At 42.0% G+C, this 19,063-nt stretch overlaps 1 protein-coding gene across 4 annotated transcripts; it reads left to right on the top strand.

The window, feature by feature from the left end:
• Positions 1-3,066: 3,066 nt before the first annotated feature.
• LOC149289451 (DAZ-associated protein 1-like) lies at positions 3,067-13,922 on the top strand. 4 transcript variants are annotated; one of them, XM_089490568.1, is made up of 12 exons: positions 3,067-3,095; positions 4,748-4,788; positions 5,199-5,365; positions 5,818-5,883; positions 6,040-6,141; positions 6,301-6,349; positions 8,251-8,333; positions 10,060-10,204; positions 11,319-11,348; positions 11,452-11,583; positions 11,674-11,829; positions 13,747-13,922. In XM_089490568.1, the coding sequence occupies exons 1-12, from the start codon at positions 3,067-3,069 to the stop codon at positions 13,920-13,922; spliced, it is 1,176 nt and encodes a 391-aa protein (XP_089346694.1). The 4 variants fall into 4 exon arrangements, with proteins under 4 accessions (XP_089346694.1, XP_089346692.1, XP_089346693.1 ...); XM_089490566.1 differs by having other exon boundaries at positions 6,028-6,141; XM_089490567.1 differs by having other exon boundaries at positions 5,818-5,892.
• The last annotated feature ends 5,141 nt before the right edge of the window (positions 13,923-19,063 follow it).

Raw genomic sequence — 19,063 nt, 5'->3', positions numbered from 1 at the left:
GGACAAGACGAGGATACATGTGGGTGATCTCTGGGAGTTACTACAGCTCTCTTGGTGAACCCCTTACAGTATCACCTTCAAATAAAAAATCCATTGGTTAGAATTTGACATGAAAATTTGTAAATGAATAAGAGCAATTTAGCGCATCTAGTCTACAAACTTGCTTGAACACTTGAGATGCAGTGGGTAGAAGCCTGCTAGGTTGTCCTTCTGCAGTTTATGACATGGGCTGATCTGAGGGGGGGAATAAAGAGCGAAGTCCTGGACTGTGCTTCGTCTTGCTGTGGTATATGACCTTTGACACTAAACTGAAACCACCTTCGTGTTAGGGAGCAGGACATCGGATCCAAAACAACAAAAGTAAAATAAAACGATATAGCTGAGCACTCGGAGAATTGGCGTCTTTATTCCACCATGTGGCAACGTTTCGATCGAACTACAGGATTGTTTTCAAGTCATGTAGTTGGATTGAAACATTGCCACATGGTGGACCAAACACGTCAATTCAGTGAATAGCGTTTTACTTTAATTTTGTCATTAAACTGCTTCAACAACCTCACCTTGTTAGTGGGTTTGGCTGTTCCTCAACCAGTTTCATTCCTCCTACACAGCTGCTTCTGTTTTAGTTAATGATTGTGTTCAACCTACATATTAAATTGATGATCATTCACAATTGTTTGGCATAATTGTTTAATTATACTCCTAACTAGATGGCTCCAAAATCCCCAAATTTGTGTAATTGTACCTAGAAGAACTGATGCTGTTTTAGAGGCATAAGCAGTATTGAATTGATTATTTGTTCACTCACTTTGCATTTTGTTAACTGATAAAAATAAATTAATAACATGTCTAGTTTCAAAGGAGCATTGCTGCTTTACAGTAATTTTCACACCTGCCAAAAACATTTGATCAGTACTATATACATCTATCTATCTATCTATCTATCTATCTATCTATCTATATGTGTGGGTATGTTAGCGCGTGTGTGTGTTTATCTATGTGTCTGGGTATGTTACTGTGTATGTGTCTGTATATCTTAATATGAGACTTTATGTATACATCTGGATATGTTATTATGTGTGTATGTTAGCATGTGTATGTGTCTGGGTATGTTTGCGTGAGTATGTGGGTATGTCAATATGTGATTGTGTGTGTGTATGTTAGTTTGAATATGTGAGTGTCTCTGTTCCTTTGTTAGTGCTTGAGATTTACTGAGAGTGTCTATGCCTGTGTATAGGTAGGTTAGCGTGAGCACCTGGGTGGGTTAGTGTGTGTTTTAGTGTGAGTGCCTCTGCACATTCAGACTCTGTATCGGCCACTTGTTTAGGTAGTGTAGATCAGTGCATTGTGGCCATAAACAAGTCCCCACTACTGGTTTGCTCAGCAGTTGGTAATTTGCAGCTTCTGATTTTTCTTGTTGTGTGACCCCCTCCTGAATATAGGACTACCCTATAGTAAAAAGTTTTACCAGTAAATATTTATATATGCATTTGCTCTGGGGAAAAAAATCTTATATTAAAGTTGTATATTAATATAATCTTTATTGTGTGTCTAAGAGGTTCTTTAGTCATTAACCTGCCATCGGGTTCTGTAATGCTGTTAGAAAAGTAAAAACTAACGACATTAAATATAAAAAATATACAAAATGGACCAGAACACTGGCACCTGAAATACTTGCTGGTATAGATGTAGAAGAGGGCCCTGCCTGTTTACCGTCTATTGTTACCTTGTACTATTACAAAAATGTTATCTTCATCTGTGTATCAGACTGATCACCCTGCATCATGTCAAGAAATGTGTTTCTACAGAAACTACGAGTGCCAATTAGGTTATTTACATTAACAAAAACCTTTAAGAAAATGGTTAATGTTCACAAATTGCTGACCATCTCATGTAAATTGCTGCTCTGAAGCATGTGGGATGGAGAAACTCATGGAACTGAATGAGTGACTCTTTTATACATCTCACAGTGGGGCGAATTCCACCCAGGACAGTCCAAAATTTTTCACAAATGGCTCGTCTAACCAGGACTGGCCCTTTGTGAACAACTTTTGAACTGCATAGGAGGCAGCAGGGTCACATAACGTGAGTTTGCGTGACTCTGCGCTGCCAGTGAGATAAGGGGAGTATGTATGAATGTATGTTGTAGTACGTTAGAATGAGAATGCATAAGTGTGTGTATTAACATGAATGTGTATGTGTAAGCGTTTGCATATGTATGTGTGCTTGAGTATATGTGTTAGCCAGGAGGCGCCAGACCTCTATCACCAAGAGTCTGTTCAGACCCCCGTGCTCGTATGCTGAGCGCTCCAATTGATTTTTGGGATCTCTTTCATGCCACTGATTGGCTACTTCAATTCAGGATTGCCAGACTGTGGTGGAGGAGGCCAGCTACAGCTGCAAGGCTGCAGACTTTACATCGCGTTCACTTTTTTTAGTTTTGGAAGAAGGCATATTTAAGTACTCACAATGCACCGCATTGTGGGGTTGGCAGTAAAATAGAAAAAGCAGTTCTCCCAAATTCTTAAGGACTGTAATAGGCCATTATACTTAGTATTGGAAAACATTTATTTTGGTCCAGATGTGAGACCTTTGAAACCCATACACAAGATGTTAACACACCACTGGAACACACAAAATTGTGCTATAGGTGCACTATTTTAACACATTCAATAACATATTCCAAGATACAGCCATTTAGAGAACAAAACGTGAAACATACATGGGGGGACTCAACACACCTTGCAAGGTGCCCCAAGATTTTATGTTATGCCACTGACTGCATCATCTCTCCATTGGATTTTGTCCACTATTAACTGGAAACCTGAAGTCTGTTAACCAATGAACCAAAAATATGGCGAAGAATCTCCCCAGTGGCGACAGATTTCAAGGACGTCTACGTTCTACGGTTCTGCGCGGAACTACATTCCCCGTCATGCTCCTCCGTGTTTACGCTATGACGTTGCACGCAGCCCCCTGTCGGGAAACCCCGTAGCCCCGCGCCGTGTTACCGTTGGCTGCAGCTGGCGAGACAAGCGGCACTAACTAGAGACCGGCCGAGGAGTCATGAACAGCCAGGGAGGGGACGAGATCGGGTGAGAGCTTTGTGGAAGGGCGGTATGGGCCTGGTCATTTGGAAGGGTGATCATGGCGGCAGAGGGGAACATGGGGCCTTTGACCCTGGGACAAAAAGCAGAGGGGGAAGGGTGGATGTGGGCCTTTGGGTGTCAGTAAAGACCTTCTATATGTGAGGTCTATCAGCCATTATACTAGGCCTAGGGGGCGTGTTTGAGCTCTGAGGCCGAGCGGTGGATCGGGGCACAGTTTCTGGGGGTCACCGTGACTTTTGAGCGCGTTCCCTTATTGAGTTTGAGGGTGATGTTGGCATTGGGCAGAGTGAGGCTGGTGACATTAGGCCTGAGACTTGGTTGAAATGAGGAAGCATTACTCGTAATCTTTATTGAAAGTACACATGGCTGGCCCGTCAGATAGCTCCTCACCCCTGCTGCATGGGGTGTGACCTCACCTTATCTGGTCTGCAGGGGACATTACTGAGGACCTGTAGGGCTTGGACTGTTTCTACAGACCGTGGTCCTGCCACATCCCTTACTGCCTTGTGAACGGACACAATCACGTTTAGATTATTTCTGCAAATATCCCGGTGTACCTCCAGGGCTGTTTTTTTAGATGTGTCCGCGTCTACGTCCGTGTATTTTAATTGCTCGTCACGTGAACGCTGTATCTGCTGTAACATGTGCATATGCTAAGCTCGGCAGTCAAGAGGATGCAGGGTTACTCCATTCCGTGTACCTCAAACAGCCCCAGTAATCACAATGTCATGGCTGCTTTGGGCTGGGAACCGGTCTAACCGGTTCATTCTTTATTTGGTAATTGCTTTTCGCAGCACCTACTTATTAAAGCGTGTAGGTGGGATATGTAACTGCACATATGGTGCTCGAAATTCCCATCGGGGGTATTAAGTTGTAGATTACACAGAGGACTACTACAGCGTTCAGCCATCAGTTATTACCAGTACTCGCTGGTTCCAATTGAACAGCTTAACTCGGTGTCTTAGAGCGCACGTGACAATTCAGCGGGGACGGATCGTGATCTCCTGTAATTATCCCGTTTTACGTACTTGTCAGATATTGGTGTATTAACGCTGTAGTGGGGCAATAATCATTTTATGAAATAATGCGTTAAAATATCGGGATACACGCATTCCAAGTTCTTTTGTGTACTTGTTTGGAGTTGTAGGTTTAAGAGCGGGTGGCTTCAAAAAAGTCTCTCTGTAATTAAGTCATGTATTGTAACACAAATGTATAAAAATAAGCGTGGCTTAAACTTGAGGTTTTGTGAATATACCATGTAGCGTAGCCGTATAAGCAAAAAGGGGGCCGAGCGGCTCATGGCTACGTATGTGTGTTTATGTATACATATGTAAATGTGTGTCCAGTTCAGACATTTGGCTTTTATTTAGTGAGGCTCCTAAAGAAGGTGAATCGTAAAGCAGTAGTATTCCTAAAACCTTCCCATTAGTGAGCGAAGAAGTCCTGGCATTATAGAAGGAAGGATCTTTGACATTAATTCTCCCCCATAAAAAAATAAAAATCAATGTGGAGCTCATAGTGTTCATTTCTGAGGTGGGAGCTTTGTGGTCAATTAAAGAAGCTTGTGTGTTCACAATGTAATGGAAGTTTTGGGGAAGTTCAGTGGAGTTGATCGTTTTCCATATTCTCTTTTGCAGAAAGCTGTTTGTTGGTGGTCTTGATTGGAGTACAACGCAGGGTGAGTGGCACGAAGCTCATCTATTAAAGATGTGGTTTTCTTTTCCTAAATAAAAAGGGAGATCTGAATATCGGCCCTTCTAAATATATCACAAAACCTCCAGGTTGCGGCTTTTGAAGCAGATTCGTAGGAAAATCCCCAGGTTGCCGCTCGTTATAGACTGAAAGTAAATATAATTACTATGTCAGCTTGAGACAGTGGCTGGAAATAGATTTCAGTAACGCGTGCCGGTAACAGCCAGCAAATTCAGTTTCTTTTCGCTAAACTGTGTATTGACCTGATTGCTATTTGAAACGGGTCAAATCAAGCTCCAAAGTAAACACGCACCTCTCAGGAACAGCTATATATATATATATATATATATATATATATATATATATATATATTATTTATTTTCTTTCCTTTTACAGAAACTCTGCAAAATTACTTCTCGCAGTATGGGGAAGTCGTAGACTGTGTGATAATGAAAGATAAAACCACAAATCAGTCGAGAGGCTTTGGTTTTGTGAAATTTAAAGATCCCAACTGTGTAGCCACAGTACTGGCCAGCAGGCCTCACACACTGGATGGCCGGAATGTAAGTATCTCAGCCTATTTATTTTGTTGTATTTTAATTACTGTATTGGCTCGATTTATAGGCCGCTCCCTTAAAGTTTGGTGCCATTTTAGAGAAATGGTTAAACAGTATTTTATTTTATGAACAGGAACACGTGTATTTTAAAATTTTTGGTATATATTATGCAGCATAGTTAGGATACCTTGTATATAAACAGAAATTTGGAAAACCAATAGCCATTTTAAGGTCCCCCCCTTAATTCATCATGCACCTTACTTATAGATATCACCCCCCTCCGCAACTTACCAATGCACCCCCAGACTCCCTCATGCGCTGCGAGGAATCCTCCTCTGCTGGCACTTCCGCCCGGGCTTCTATAGTGGAGCACTGGAAGGTTATATCACGCGGGAACACTTGTACCGTAAGAGTCCACTTGTGTTACAGACTTATCAAGCCAAACCATATTTTTACAGATTGATCCAAAGCCATGTACCCCTCGTGGAATGCAACCTGAGAGGACCCGACCGCGAGAAGGCTGGGTAAGGGCAGTAGTGAGAGCATAGGCCACAGACTGGGGAAGTTGTTAAACTGGATTGAGTGAATGTGAAAGAGCATGTGGTAAAACACAAAGTTTACTACAACTGACTATACTCTCATGTTTCATCAAAATTTTATTTTTGTAGCAACAAAAAGAGCCAAGGGTAGAAAGTAGTAAATCGAACAAGATTTTTGTGGGTGGAATCCCTCACAATTGTGGTGAGACTGAACTACGAGACTACTTCAAGCGATTTGGAGTGGTAAGTCCAATCAATAATCCGGTTTGTTACGTTGTTGCTGTAACCATTAAGTGCCATTTCTTGTATGGTTGGGAGCTGCTTGCATGTTATGTATGAGGCTTATGTTCTAGTAATGGGATAGCATTCGCATTTCCATAAAATTCTGTGTTCTTTTTCCAGGTTACAGAAGTGGTTATGATCTATGATGCTGAGAAACAGAGGCCAAGAGGTAAATAAAGGCTTATCCATCATGCTTTCAGTTTTCTCTCTTCACTCTCAATTTAGATGGCAAACGATTATTTTTTTTTAATTCTCAATAAACTCGGTGCATTTTCTGTCTGCATGATGTTCAGGGCTATATCCTTGCATATGATCCATTCTGCACTGGAAAGGTTATAGGGTTCTGTAATTGCATTTATAAATTCATCTGCAAATTTTGATTTTTGATGTGTTTTACACATCATTCATGAAACATATACTGTGTTTATTTCCAAGCTGCCATTTTTTATTTTTTTTGTTTTTAACCTTTAATTACACTCGGTTTGACCTTTTGACAGATTGTCAAGAGCACCAATGAGAATCCTGGTTATTCTGCATTGAGTGAAAGGATAGTGTGAGCTTACCCTTAAAATCTCCTTTTTTTTTAATATTTTTGTGTAGTTGAATTGTTTTGTTGCAAGCCCAGTTCACATTCTGGTTGTTGCTGGCCTCAAAACATCCATTGCTTGTTCTGTACATGCTGTCAAAATTGTTTGCCATCTGAATGTCTTCCTGTAAATTTCACCATTTTGATAGATATGATAGTGCGCTCCTATTATAAGCTAAGTCATAGTTTGTTTTCCATATTACATTCTTAGTCATTTATTTAAGTTACAGTAAAGTATTGTTAAGTTTTTGTTTGACTGTGGATTAATGTTATCTCTCTAGCTTTCTCTTCTTTAGGTATTATAAGCTCTATCACTCAGGTACAGGCCAGACAGACAGGGGACGGGCGTTGTCTTTGGGGTGTAAACAAAGTTTCAGAGCTTTTTCTTTTGCAGTTTACATTGTATTTTATTTCATCCATAGCCCTCCCTGTAAACATCTAGCAAATAATAGTTTACAATATAGGATGAAAAACCTTTTTGACCAAGTCTCTGGAGCATGAAAAGTGACTTTTAGATGTGTAAGATGACCGTGATAAGACTTGTTTGGGGTCTGTAGGATGTCTCATTTGCCAAAATATATTACTGCCAGTTGGGTTTGCAGTTCTATCTTTATGATGATTCTTAGGGTCTGCCATTTGGTCAACAACATAGGACTCATATGTAGAATACCAGTATTCTTCCACACTTTTTAGTTGTATTCTGAGTAGAGTGATAGGTGTCACTGAAACCTTTGTGGTTTTGTGTTTTTAAAGCTGGATATTTTCTGGAACATACTAGTCTTTTCAGCTAAGGGTAGTAACTCTTCTACAATCTCACTGATTTTGGGGTTTCGTAACTATAAGCCTGAAACTTTGTTTACACTTCTGACAGAATAAAGGGGAAAGCAAACCTCTTACTACTCGAGTATAATGTTCACAATGTCTTTGCTCTTGCTGCTGACAACAGGTTTTGACCTGCTGGACCACAGCTTGGCCTGTATCTTTGTGTATTCATATAGCTTTCTTTCCTATGTGGACTTTGGGCTTCCTCAACTCTGTTGGGAAAGCTTTGAGAGTCGTCTTATCTATTATAGATATTGTATTTCTTTAACGCTTTTAGAGCTATAAATGGCTGCTGTCAGCACTAGCTGCAAAACAAAATGCTAACCAAGGGGGAAGCAGCTAACTCGGTGCAATGCAACTGCCCTCCCGTATCCAATAGGGTGGGGTAGCAAAGATGCTTCATCTTGAATGCCTGAATATATCTGTCAGGTTTAATGTAACAAGTTATGATTAGCTGTGTAACCAAGGAAACCTTGTTTCCATCTACACCCTGGGGGCTCAGTCTTATCCTGTGCCCTACTAGACAATTACATCCAACACACCCACAGTTGCTGAAGCTTGAGTTTACTGCTGAATTCTTGGTTCTGCTCCTAATACTGTTCATCATCCTGTTTTGTGTCACAACACCCTGCTACCTTGATTCACTCTTCGTCGTTGGCTAGGTTTTGGATTTATAACTTTCGAGGACGAACAATCAGTGGACCAGGCTGTCAACATGCATTTTCACGACATCATGGGCAAAAAAGTGTGTAGTTGTAGTTTTATTTTACCTTAAGATGAAACCAAGTTTTGGGCAGCAGTCAATGTCCCTGGTGAAGAGTCCATAGAGTGGGACAACTGTTGTGTACACAAGAAATTTTCTTGCCGCGTAGTAAGAGAAGACTCAGTTCAAAATGATTATGAACACTGTCCTCTATCACTGCCACATCATCAGGGATATGAGTTTGTATCAATGCCACGGACGTCTCTGTTGCCTGAGGTTTGGTTTGATACCTCTCCTTCTGATGTCAAGTGTACTCCAAATTTTAATGGATTGGGGGTGGAATCTGGCTGCTAAGATAATCAAGGTTACAAACCTAAATTCTGTGGACGACATCAAGAAGGACTGGTTGCTGTTATTGTTCCATTGTTGGGTCACTTACTGTATATTATTGGTACAAAATCCATAGTTTAACCATTCTGCAGTTAAGTGATCTGTTCATATTGTGTTGTCAGGTCCAAGTAGTTATTTATAGTTATTTATAGTTATAATGCAAGTCTCCTTTAGGAGATATCAAGATAAAAGCCAACAACATCAATTAGGGACCTGAGATTCGAATTGCCAGAGTGGCTCCAGTGGGATATATCACCTTGGTAACCGTTGTGGAACTCCTGTGGTTCTCATTTACACATTTGTCCTGATATACCCTCTAAAGCTGCTGTTCCAGTTACTGATTACTTTCAAACACACTGTTGACAAGCTGGGTTTGGAAACTAGTCATTAACTAATGGAAGATACTGGAAATGGAACTTGCACCCACAATCTGTTCTGTATCCTGATTCAACCCATTCCAAAGAGTCTGCTCGAAATGTAGCAAATCATTCTATCAATGTTTCTGGAGAACAGCAGATTTGTTGGTGGAATTTGCTATCTGTTTCACAGTCACCTTTAGCGGATGAATTTCTTGTGCACGCGGTACTTTACGAGAGCCTAGTCACAGTTGTAATATTTTTTTTTTTTAGCAGTAAGTAGTATGTCAGGTGGAGGCGGAAAGGCCATTTAAAGTGTCATATGACTATGCAACACAGTATGAAGAATATGCTTCCTATTGACCAGACTGTCCATTTTGTATTACTTGCATGTTTTGTTTACTTTTTTTGTTAGATATAGTGTAAGATTCTCTTACCACATCCATTCCCTCTGACATTATTTGCGAGTTAATTAAATTGAGATTCTTAAAGCATTAGCCTGGGGAAGGTAAGTCATTATCTTCCATTAGATATTTCTGATACAGCCAATCACAAGCTTTCCTCACTGCAGTCCAGTCTTGTCTGAGTTACTGTGGAGATGAGCCCACTGTCCCTCCAGACAGAGCTGATGTGCCCCCTATATATATTTTTATATATATATATATATATATATATAGGGGGCACATCAGCTCTGTCTGTCTGTATATACATATCATCTGCTTCTTGCAAGACTGATGTCTTTTTACCCATAAAATGACCCGATTTGTCCTAATACTCAGGAGGCATTGTAGTGTGAGATATCTGATCTGTCTCATTTCCTGGCCGAGATATGGTTCCCCTGACTTTACTTGTAGGGGTACTGTAGCCAGCTACATATTGCGCTGACCCTCATAAGGTCCTGTTACTAAATAATTAGACTTAAGATGTTAACTGATAAGTATTTAAGTATATTTTTGGGTGGGAGGGAAGGGGGCCAGAACTACCGAGCCTATTGTTTAACTGTTACTGTTTTTTTTGTTTAGGTTGAAGTGAAACGGGCAGAACCTCGTGACAGTAAAAGCCAAAGTCCAGGACCCAGCCAGTGGGGAGGCAGAGCCATGCAGAACACCGCCAATGGATGGGCTGGACAGTCACCTCCGACCTGGCAGCAAGGATACAATCCACAAGGTGTGCTCAGCAAAGAGTCATAATTACGCTCAATGGTGAAAGTAAAGATAGTCAGGAGCCCAACATTTACGGGTCTGACCGTTATGCTTTTTATGCTGACAGACTGGTTATGCAAGCTGGCTTATACTTGGTACAAGCGTAGAATGTCATCCATGAGACCACTCTCAAATAGAATCGTGTGACGATACTACTGATTATACCTAGTTATGGCCTATTTACTTTTGAACCAAATGAACACCTGACAGAGAAATGTGTTCATTAAATGCACACTAATCCCTAAATATCTGCTTTTTTTTAAAATTCTTTAATTGGAGACCTATAATTGCTATTTATACCGTCTCTTTAAATGGATACATTAAAACTATATGACCAAAAGTCTGTGCACCCTCCTGCTAATTGAGTTGAGGTTTCGGCAACAGCTATTGCTAACGTATATAAAATCAAGCACATGGGAAGCAATGGAAGCATGTTCTCTGGAGTGATAAATCAAACCTCGCTATCTGGAAGTCTGATGGATTCATATGAGTTTGTTGGATGCCAGAACTCCCATGGTTGGGATGCAGTTTGGGAATGAGATGTACAACAAGCTCAAATAGGTGTGATGGCCGGTTGTGTCCCTGTTTTTTTTCATCATATAGTAAACCAAGGTCACACATCTTGCCAAATTATAATGTTGTTAAACATACGTTATTAGGCTAGACATTATTAATTGTTATTATGCCAATGTTGGCAACCTAGTACAATTTGACAGTCTCCAAATGTGTGATTGTAGTTTAAAAGTAAAAAAAAAAAAATATACCCCCAAAAAAGTGTTGAAGTCACTGGTATTTAAGACTTATGCACTATGGACAAAGCAACAGTGATATGTATTTTTACATTTCTGTGTAGGTCAAGAATGCTGGCAACGTGAACGTGGTTAATCAGTTGCCCCTTTTTTGTACGCCGTTCACGTTTGGTTTTTTTTCCCCAATTTTTTTTTCTTTCTAGCATTTCTGCCATCTTCAGCCAAACCTAAACAAATCTTAATGTATTCTCTGTAATATTGCTGTTATTGCTCATAGTTTGATCTTTGTGTTTTGATTGCTCTATAACCTGCTGTTTGTTTTTCCTTAAGGTATGTGGATGCCCACAGGACAGGCAATTGGTAAGCAATTCCTCTTAGTCTTCCAGATGTTTGAGTTATACAGGGGCACTTCAATTCATCCTTTCCATTCTCTTGGTTCTTCCTAATGCAGTCTTCTCCACAGGCGGCTATGGGCCTCCTGCAGGCCGGGGTGCTCCACCACCACCCTTTACTCCCTTTTTAGTATCGTCATCTCCTGGAAGTTTCCCCCCACCACAGGGCTTCCCAACAGGCTATGCAACACCACCTCCATTTGGTAAGTGCAAGTTATAATTGAGTCCTTACACATTTTGTTGGTTCCAAGTTTTGTGTATCCTGAACCCAGTCTTCGGATTGTATGTTGCAGGCTATGGTTATGGTCCACACCCTCCAGGAGTGCCCCCTCCTCCTGGTACCCCAGGAGCAGCGCCGTTGGCATTTCCTCCTCCACCCCAAGGGCAGACACCTCAGGATCTTAGCAAGCCCCCTGGTGGTCAGCAAGATTTTGCCTATAATCAGTTTGGTAAGCGTTTTTTTTCTTCTTCACAGTTAATATCGTTTAAGGTGTTGTGGTTGGGCTAAAAAAAATCTCGGGCCCTGACAGAATAACGTGAAATTCAAAAGGAAACAATTCGGTGGCTTATTCAAATGCAATTAATATTTCAATAGATGCAAACCACACCTTCATGAGATCAGTTACCTTGATGATGGTTTCCAGAACCAAAATGCCAAGTAGGATCTCGTTTAGGGGCCCTGATCTCGTTTTCTGATCTTGATTTTATGGCAGTTTAATACCGTCAGTGCTTTGTTTTGTATATTATACTGTGATGTGCATCTATTAAACATCTCACTGCACTTCAGTATGCTACTGAATTATTGTTTCACTTTTAGTTTCATGTTTGGGGTTCGTTTCAAAAAAACTGAATTGTTGAGGCTGTTGAGTCTTGGATTACTGTGAACTTTTTACTTTGCCAACAACCTGGTGGTGTGTTTAGTGCCCTCTTGAGCCCTGTTGTATATTAACACTGAGGAAATTATAGGAATATGTTTTACAGGCTTACTGATTAGAGTCTGTAAGGGGATACAAAAATGTAGCCCCCCCCCCAGGTCTTGTGGGTGTGTCAGGAGCTTTGCACACTGCTGCTATCCTTTGAAATCCCCATGTGACCTCGAACTTCCCCTGGCGCTTTTGCGATACTGTAAATATAGGGTGCCAAGTTCCATGTCGTACCCCGCCAAGCACGTTTGCCAACTCTTGCCTGGCTGAGTGGGGGAAAAAGGTTGGGGTTGTAGTGCATGCCTAAACCCATCCCACGTAAAAAGCCTGAAGAAATCACTCTTTCCAGGAAATGCCTGCTTTGTGAAATTGTCCGAGTGGATTTGAGCTCTCTGTGAAGGCCGTAAAAGGTAAGAGATGGTAGGTAGTGCTAGATCATCCTTCCTAATGCTTACCGATGCTAGAGGCCTGTGGGCATCATGTGCGTTTGGAAATCTGCCTGAACATCAAATGATGTTTTATTTTTTTATCTTTTATCAGATCCCACAGGTGTCTGCATTGTGAAGCCCTTTATGTAGTCTGCTGCACAGAGAGCTTGTAGCATTGACTTTATGAATATATTGCACTTGATAGGAGAACTTTGAGGATAATCTGGCAGCTGGATGGGGGGATTTTGGACATAGCAACATTACCGATGCGGAAACCTTTTTGTTTTAATATAAACATATCCTTTTGCCAAAATGTTAACCTACCCAGCCTTTCCTCTGAGTTTTTCTATGCTGTGGTGATAACCCAGAAAGACTATAAGGGGGATACAAAGCCCCCCAGGTCTTGTGGATGTGTCAGGAGCTTTGCATCCTTCTGATATCCTATTAAATCTCTGTGTGACCTTGGAACTTCCCCTGGTAGTGTTTTTTAAAAATGCACTCCCAGTTTCTGCGAATCTGATGTTGTTGACCGCTAAAATACTTCTAGCTAACGCCAGGAAACTAAAGCATGGTTTTGCTATTCCCGGAAAAATAAAGAATCGGGGAATTGCTGAATTTTCCTATTAACACTCTTACGAAGGCAGCCAGAACAAATGGGCTTCCACAATGGGACAGAGGGCAATTAACTTAACAAAAAGGGGAGGAATAATTATCTAAATCCTGATATTTTCACAAGGTGTGTTTTTTTTATTTGTAAAATGTGTAATTTGGCAAAGTGACAGATCTCCTTTAGGTAGCTTTTTGTACCAGTGTGTGTTTTGTTTTTGTTTTGCATGTGTGGATAGCGAGGCATATTTGGGGATTAATATGTGCTTAAAAACAAGGGATCACCCTAGGGCTTTTGAAGTACAATGGTTTAATTTGAACTCGTTTGTCGAGTAATATGCAGTGCTGTGTTGTCTGTATTTTCTAAACACGGTCACCTTATTCTTTTCTATTTTTTTTTTAATCATAGGTTATGGGCAGGAGATGAGTGGGTTTGGACAGAGTTTCTCTGATCTCAGTCAGCAGCCCCCCTCTTACACATCAGGACCCTCAGCACCAGCATCAGGAGGCCCACCCGCTGGGGTGAGTGGCTTGGGAAGAGGGCAGAATCACAACGTGCAAGGATTCCACCCTTACAGGCGTTAACATCAGGACAACATATGCGCAGTGGAGATGAGTTGACGCATCCACCTCTGAACTTGTGACAATCACCTGGTGAAGACACATCCTGCTACTAAAGACTTGTGGAGGTTCTATGTTTGAAGGAGAAGCTGTGGGTGTTTGGACTAAAGTTTGTACATCTTTCTTTGACCCATCAGCACAAATAAAGCCAATGAGTCACTGTTCTGAACAGGGTTTGAAACATCTGCAGCTTTAATGGAACTCTTCAGGTTTATTAGTTCTTTATTTTATTTTTTTTATTTTTTTTTTGTTTTTGGGGGGTTGGGGATATTTTTCTGAGCCTTTGTTTTACCATATATTGTAAACTTTTATGTTTAAAGATATAAAGAATATACATTTACAGATTGTGAATTTTTAAGAAAAGAATTTTCTACTATGTATGCCGGTTTATTTTTTAATTTAATTGCAGGGTTTCCGGTGACACTGGAGTTCAGAAAAGTTTTAACTCCTTGCTTCTGAATTTTTTTATTTTTGTTTAGGGGGGTGGGTGCAAATAGCATCTTGTTACCCACTGACTTCCTACTGAGTGTTCTTGATACTGTTACTTGACATGTGGCAAAAACCAAGAATCTGCCACCTGCTCCATGGTCACCAATGGGGGAGGGGGCAGCACAACTTGATTTGTGCCCCACACCTGCCACATCCTGTAAGCAGATTTTCCTTATTGGAGCTGTCTCTAGATGTAGATTCCTCAGGCTGAAGGTGTGCAGTGCATTTTGCACTAAATGGTAAATACCTCCTGGTTTGAATAAAGAAAATCCTTTTTGGATTCAAATTTGTGTGTTTATTTCTGCAGGGGGTGGGGGAGTTTGTTAACCCCCCAGGGTCAATAATCGATATGCGTAATCGAGCGGACCAAATAGAAAGTAGCCAAGCCTTGAATAATTTTCCAGTCCTCACTGCATTCGTGTGATCGTTTTTGTTCTCTCAATTGTACTTGCTCAACAAATTAAATACAGGAACTATTTAAATTGCCCTCGGTTAGTGCTATTAATGCGCTATTAATAAAAGGAATACAATAGCTGCTAACCTGCTATGCACCATTGCGCAGGGTGAACTTGACAATTAAACAATGAAGTATTATGCAAATATACATTATGTATCCTTGGTGTCCCCCTTGCAAATGTGTGGAGGGGTTCTGCAGCATCTCTCCTATGTGCCCTTTGCCTGACTTCAGCGGTTAGTGTAGGCTAGTGTCACAGGGGTCTCTAATGTGTTGTAACATACTTTCTAGAATGCCTGAAGCTCTGAAGTGTCCTCATGAATTTAACTGGCTCCATTAAAACTCCCAAACCTTGGCAAAGCAAGTGCTGGAGGATTTTATAAAACATGGGCTGTCCTGCAAATAGACTGTTATTTAGTCCATATTAGAGGAGTAGCTAAAAAAGATTTAAACCCCCTTCAGTCCCCTATGGACGTACCGGGACATCTAGAAAAGACATCGCTAGATGCCCTTATGGACATACTGATACATCCTGCTCAAAACGCAACGGCTCCCTCCTGTGCACACGGCATCTGTCCCGCTTCTGCCCTCGGAGACTGCCCCACATCAGAGGCAGTCCCGGAGTGTCACCCATCTGGCAGCAACATGATCTCGGTGATGACCAGTCACTGCGACCATTACTGCAGATGTTCCGCCTCTCATCCATCTTCGTGATATGGAGGAGCGAGACAGAGCATTGTGTTAGTGGTTCCTGCGTAAACTACATAAACACCTCCTCCAATACCCCCCCCCCACTACTTAATTAACCCTTCCCACCCCCGATGGTCATATAATTTAAAAATAGTGTATTAGTGTCAGGTTTTAGCAATTGGGTAGGTAGTGTTGCTTAGGCTTTTTGATTTTATTTAAATATATATAAATATCTATGTAGTGGCATGTGCTCGGCGCCGAGGAGACGTACGCCTTCCTGGCTGAGTCTGATAACGAAGTCACTCTGTGTCGGATATTGACCCAATAACTAATGTATCCAGCTCTGCTTCAGATGATGATGATGGCCAGGTTCCACCTGCTGAAGCCAGGTGTGGAGAACTTGCGCCTGAGAAAAATTGGGTTTGAAAATCGGGAAGAAGCCAGGCCTGGCACCCCACTGACCCCCTTGAAATAAAAAAAAAATAGGGGCCCTGTCCCTTATGATGGGCATAGTAAAAAAAGCCCACTATTGGAGCACAGATCCCATTTTATCCACCCTGTTTTCCCCAAAAAGAACCAGATAAGGTACTTCAACATTTTAGTGATAATTCCCAATGCCCTCCTAGAGAGCACGCCCAATTTGACCGTTTATATAAATTGAGGCCCATTACTATCCCCCCCCCCCCTGAAATTGGCCTACCCCGGGCTGTTGGCCCTCGGGTACACTGACAGGAAGGATGTGTATATGCTTTCCGCTATACATAATGAGAGGGTGGTACCTGCCAGTGTACGTGGGGAAGGTGGTGCTCAACCCTCAGTGCCTCCCCGAATATAACATGGGGGGTGTGGATCTTTCTGACCAGTGTCTGCAGCAAAATATCCTCAGCAACACTGATGTGTTCCTAACAAAAAGCGCAGGAAATTATTGCTACGGCTGACTTTGGCAGTGATTGATGGCCAAATGGCAGCAAGAAAAACGTCCCAATGCTGCTGACTCTGCGTTGTCTGTTTTATAGGAATACACTGGCTGTTTTATTAGGTACACCTTGCAAGTACCGGGTTGGACCCCCTTTTGTCTTCAGAGCTGCCTTCATTATTCGTGGCATCTGCTCAGAGATTTTGGTCTATATGGACATCACGCAGTTGCTGTAGATTTGTCTCATAATGCAAATCTCCAGTTCCACCACATCCCAAAGGTGCTCTATTGGATTGAGATCTGGTGACTGTGGAGGCCATTGGAGTACGGTGAACTCATTGTCATGTTCAAGAAACCAGTTTGAGATGATGTGAGCTTTGTGATAAGGTGCATTATCCTCCTGGAAGTAGCCATTAGCAGATGGGTACACTGTGGTCATAAAGGGATGGACATGGTCAGCAACAATACTCAGCTAGGCTGTCGTGTTTAAATGATGCTCAATTGGTACCAAGGGGCCCAAAGTGTGTCAAGAAAATGTCCCCCACACCATTACACCACCACCAGCCTGAACCGTTGATACAAGACAGGATGGATCCATGCTTTCATGTTTATGCCAAATTCTGACCCTGCCATCTAAATGTCGCAACTGGAATCAAGACTCATCAGACCAGGCAATGTTCTTCCAGTCTTCTGTTGTCCAATTTTGGTGAGCCTGTGCGAATTGTAGCCTTAGTTTCCTGTTCTTAGCTGACAGGAGTGACACCTGGTGTGGTTTTCTGCTGCTGTAGCCCATCTGCTTCAAGGTTCGATGTGTTGTGCGTTCAGAGATGGTATTCTGCATACCTTGGTTCTGTCATCTCGAACCAGTCTGCACATTCTCCTCTGACATCAACAAGGCATTTTCGTCCACACAACTGAAGGTCACTGGATATTTTCTCTTTTTCGGACCATTCTCTGTAACCCTAAAGATGGGTGTGTGCAGTTTCTGAAATAATCAGACCAGCCCATCTGGGACCAACAACAATGCCACGTTCAAAGTCACTTAAAGTCACTTATTTAGAATTAGGGGGGAGCCTAAAGCAAACTCCCTGCAGCCATTTGAACTATTTGTTGATGGGTGTTAGTTCCCTTTATTATGCATACACTTTTTGTTTCTGTAGCAGCTATAGTCTGTGAAAGACAAGTGATTATATACTGGGTCACCTCTGGAGGCAGAGCCAGAACATTCCTGTAGTTTAAATTTGATGGTGCCACCTCCTGTTCATTTCTTTTAATACAGCTTGCATTTACCGGTATTTCAATTTAAGCCCCATTTATAGTGTATGAGCAAGCATTTGAAGAAACAATCCATTTTTTAATCATCCAAGGATCATTGTATAAATAAAAAAAAAATGTCAGACTACTGAGTACTGAACATTTTACATGGGTACACAATTTCTTTCATCGAAATTCCATAAAACGCTTTCCTTCCTCTGATTTTGGAAGACTCCTCTCAGGACTCGTGCATTCTCAGCTTCTTGCACAGTAATTACTTGGGTACCCCCCACAAAGATTTTCACAGCTTCAACGGTTTCAAGGTGATTACTCTATCCTAATCCTCCTGGATCTCTCAGCTGCATTTTGACCATGGGATTTTAAGAGAGTGCAACTTATAACACATTCTTTAACTGTTTAAATCTTTCCTCGCTGGTAGATCACAGCAAGTAACATCCGGACCATTCTCATTGGCACCAACAGAATTAACCTGCAGAGTTCAACAAGGTTCTATCTTGTCTGGGGGACATCATGAGGTGACATGGCCTAAGATACCATAGATATCACAAGACATACAATTTTTCTTGTGTCCCAGATACTGAAAACTCAACATGCCTCATCAATAGTTGCTTTGAATACATCATAGAGTGGATGAATGCTAGTTTTTGAAAATTCCTCTCGGACAACACAGTTACTCTTGGTGAGGGGGCTCCAGGCAGGGCCGGCCTTAGGGGTGTGCAATCTGTCCGGCCGCACAGGACGCCATGGCAGCAGGGGCACCTGCCCGGGACTGAAACATTGTCTTTTTTTTTCCATTTAACTTTATTTAAGTTTAAGGAGACACAGGGGCGCTGAGCAGTCGCTCATGAAGTTTTCAGCAACCGCTCGGCGCCCCTCCTCCGCGAGGCATCTAGCTCAGTGGCGGTGCCGGCGTTTCATGCTGACATCATATTCCGGCACTCGGCAGAGCGGGTAGACGGACGCCTCGCGCTCCCACTGCAGGACTCAACAAGGTAAGTAAGGATAATCAGAAGTAAGGAGAGGTGGTAGATAATGAGAAGAGGCGGGGGGGGGCAGTGAGAAGGGGCAGATGGGGAAGGCAGTGAGAAGGGGCAGAGGGGGGAAGGCAGTGAGAAGGGGCAGGGGGAGGAAAGTGAGAAGGGGCAGAGGTGGTAGGGGGAAAGGGGGGTACATAGTGAGAGGGGATAGATAATGAGAAGTAGGGGAGGGGTAGATAGTGAGAAGGGGGAGATGGGATACATATTGAGAAATGGGTAAGGGGGTACATAGTGAGAAAGGGGG

Source organism: Sceloporus occidentalis, unplaced genomic scaffold, assembly GCF_023333645.1.
Source record: "Sceloporus occidentalis isolate IW3139 unplaced genomic scaffold, rSceOcc1.0.p SCAF_45, whole genome shotgun sequence".
NCBI classification, from domain to species: Eukaryota; Metazoa; Chordata; class Lepidosauria; order Squamata; family Phrynosomatidae; genus Sceloporus; species Sceloporus occidentalis.
Note: the sequence above shows the minus strand (reverse complement) of the source record. Positions and strands in the feature narration are given on the sequence as shown.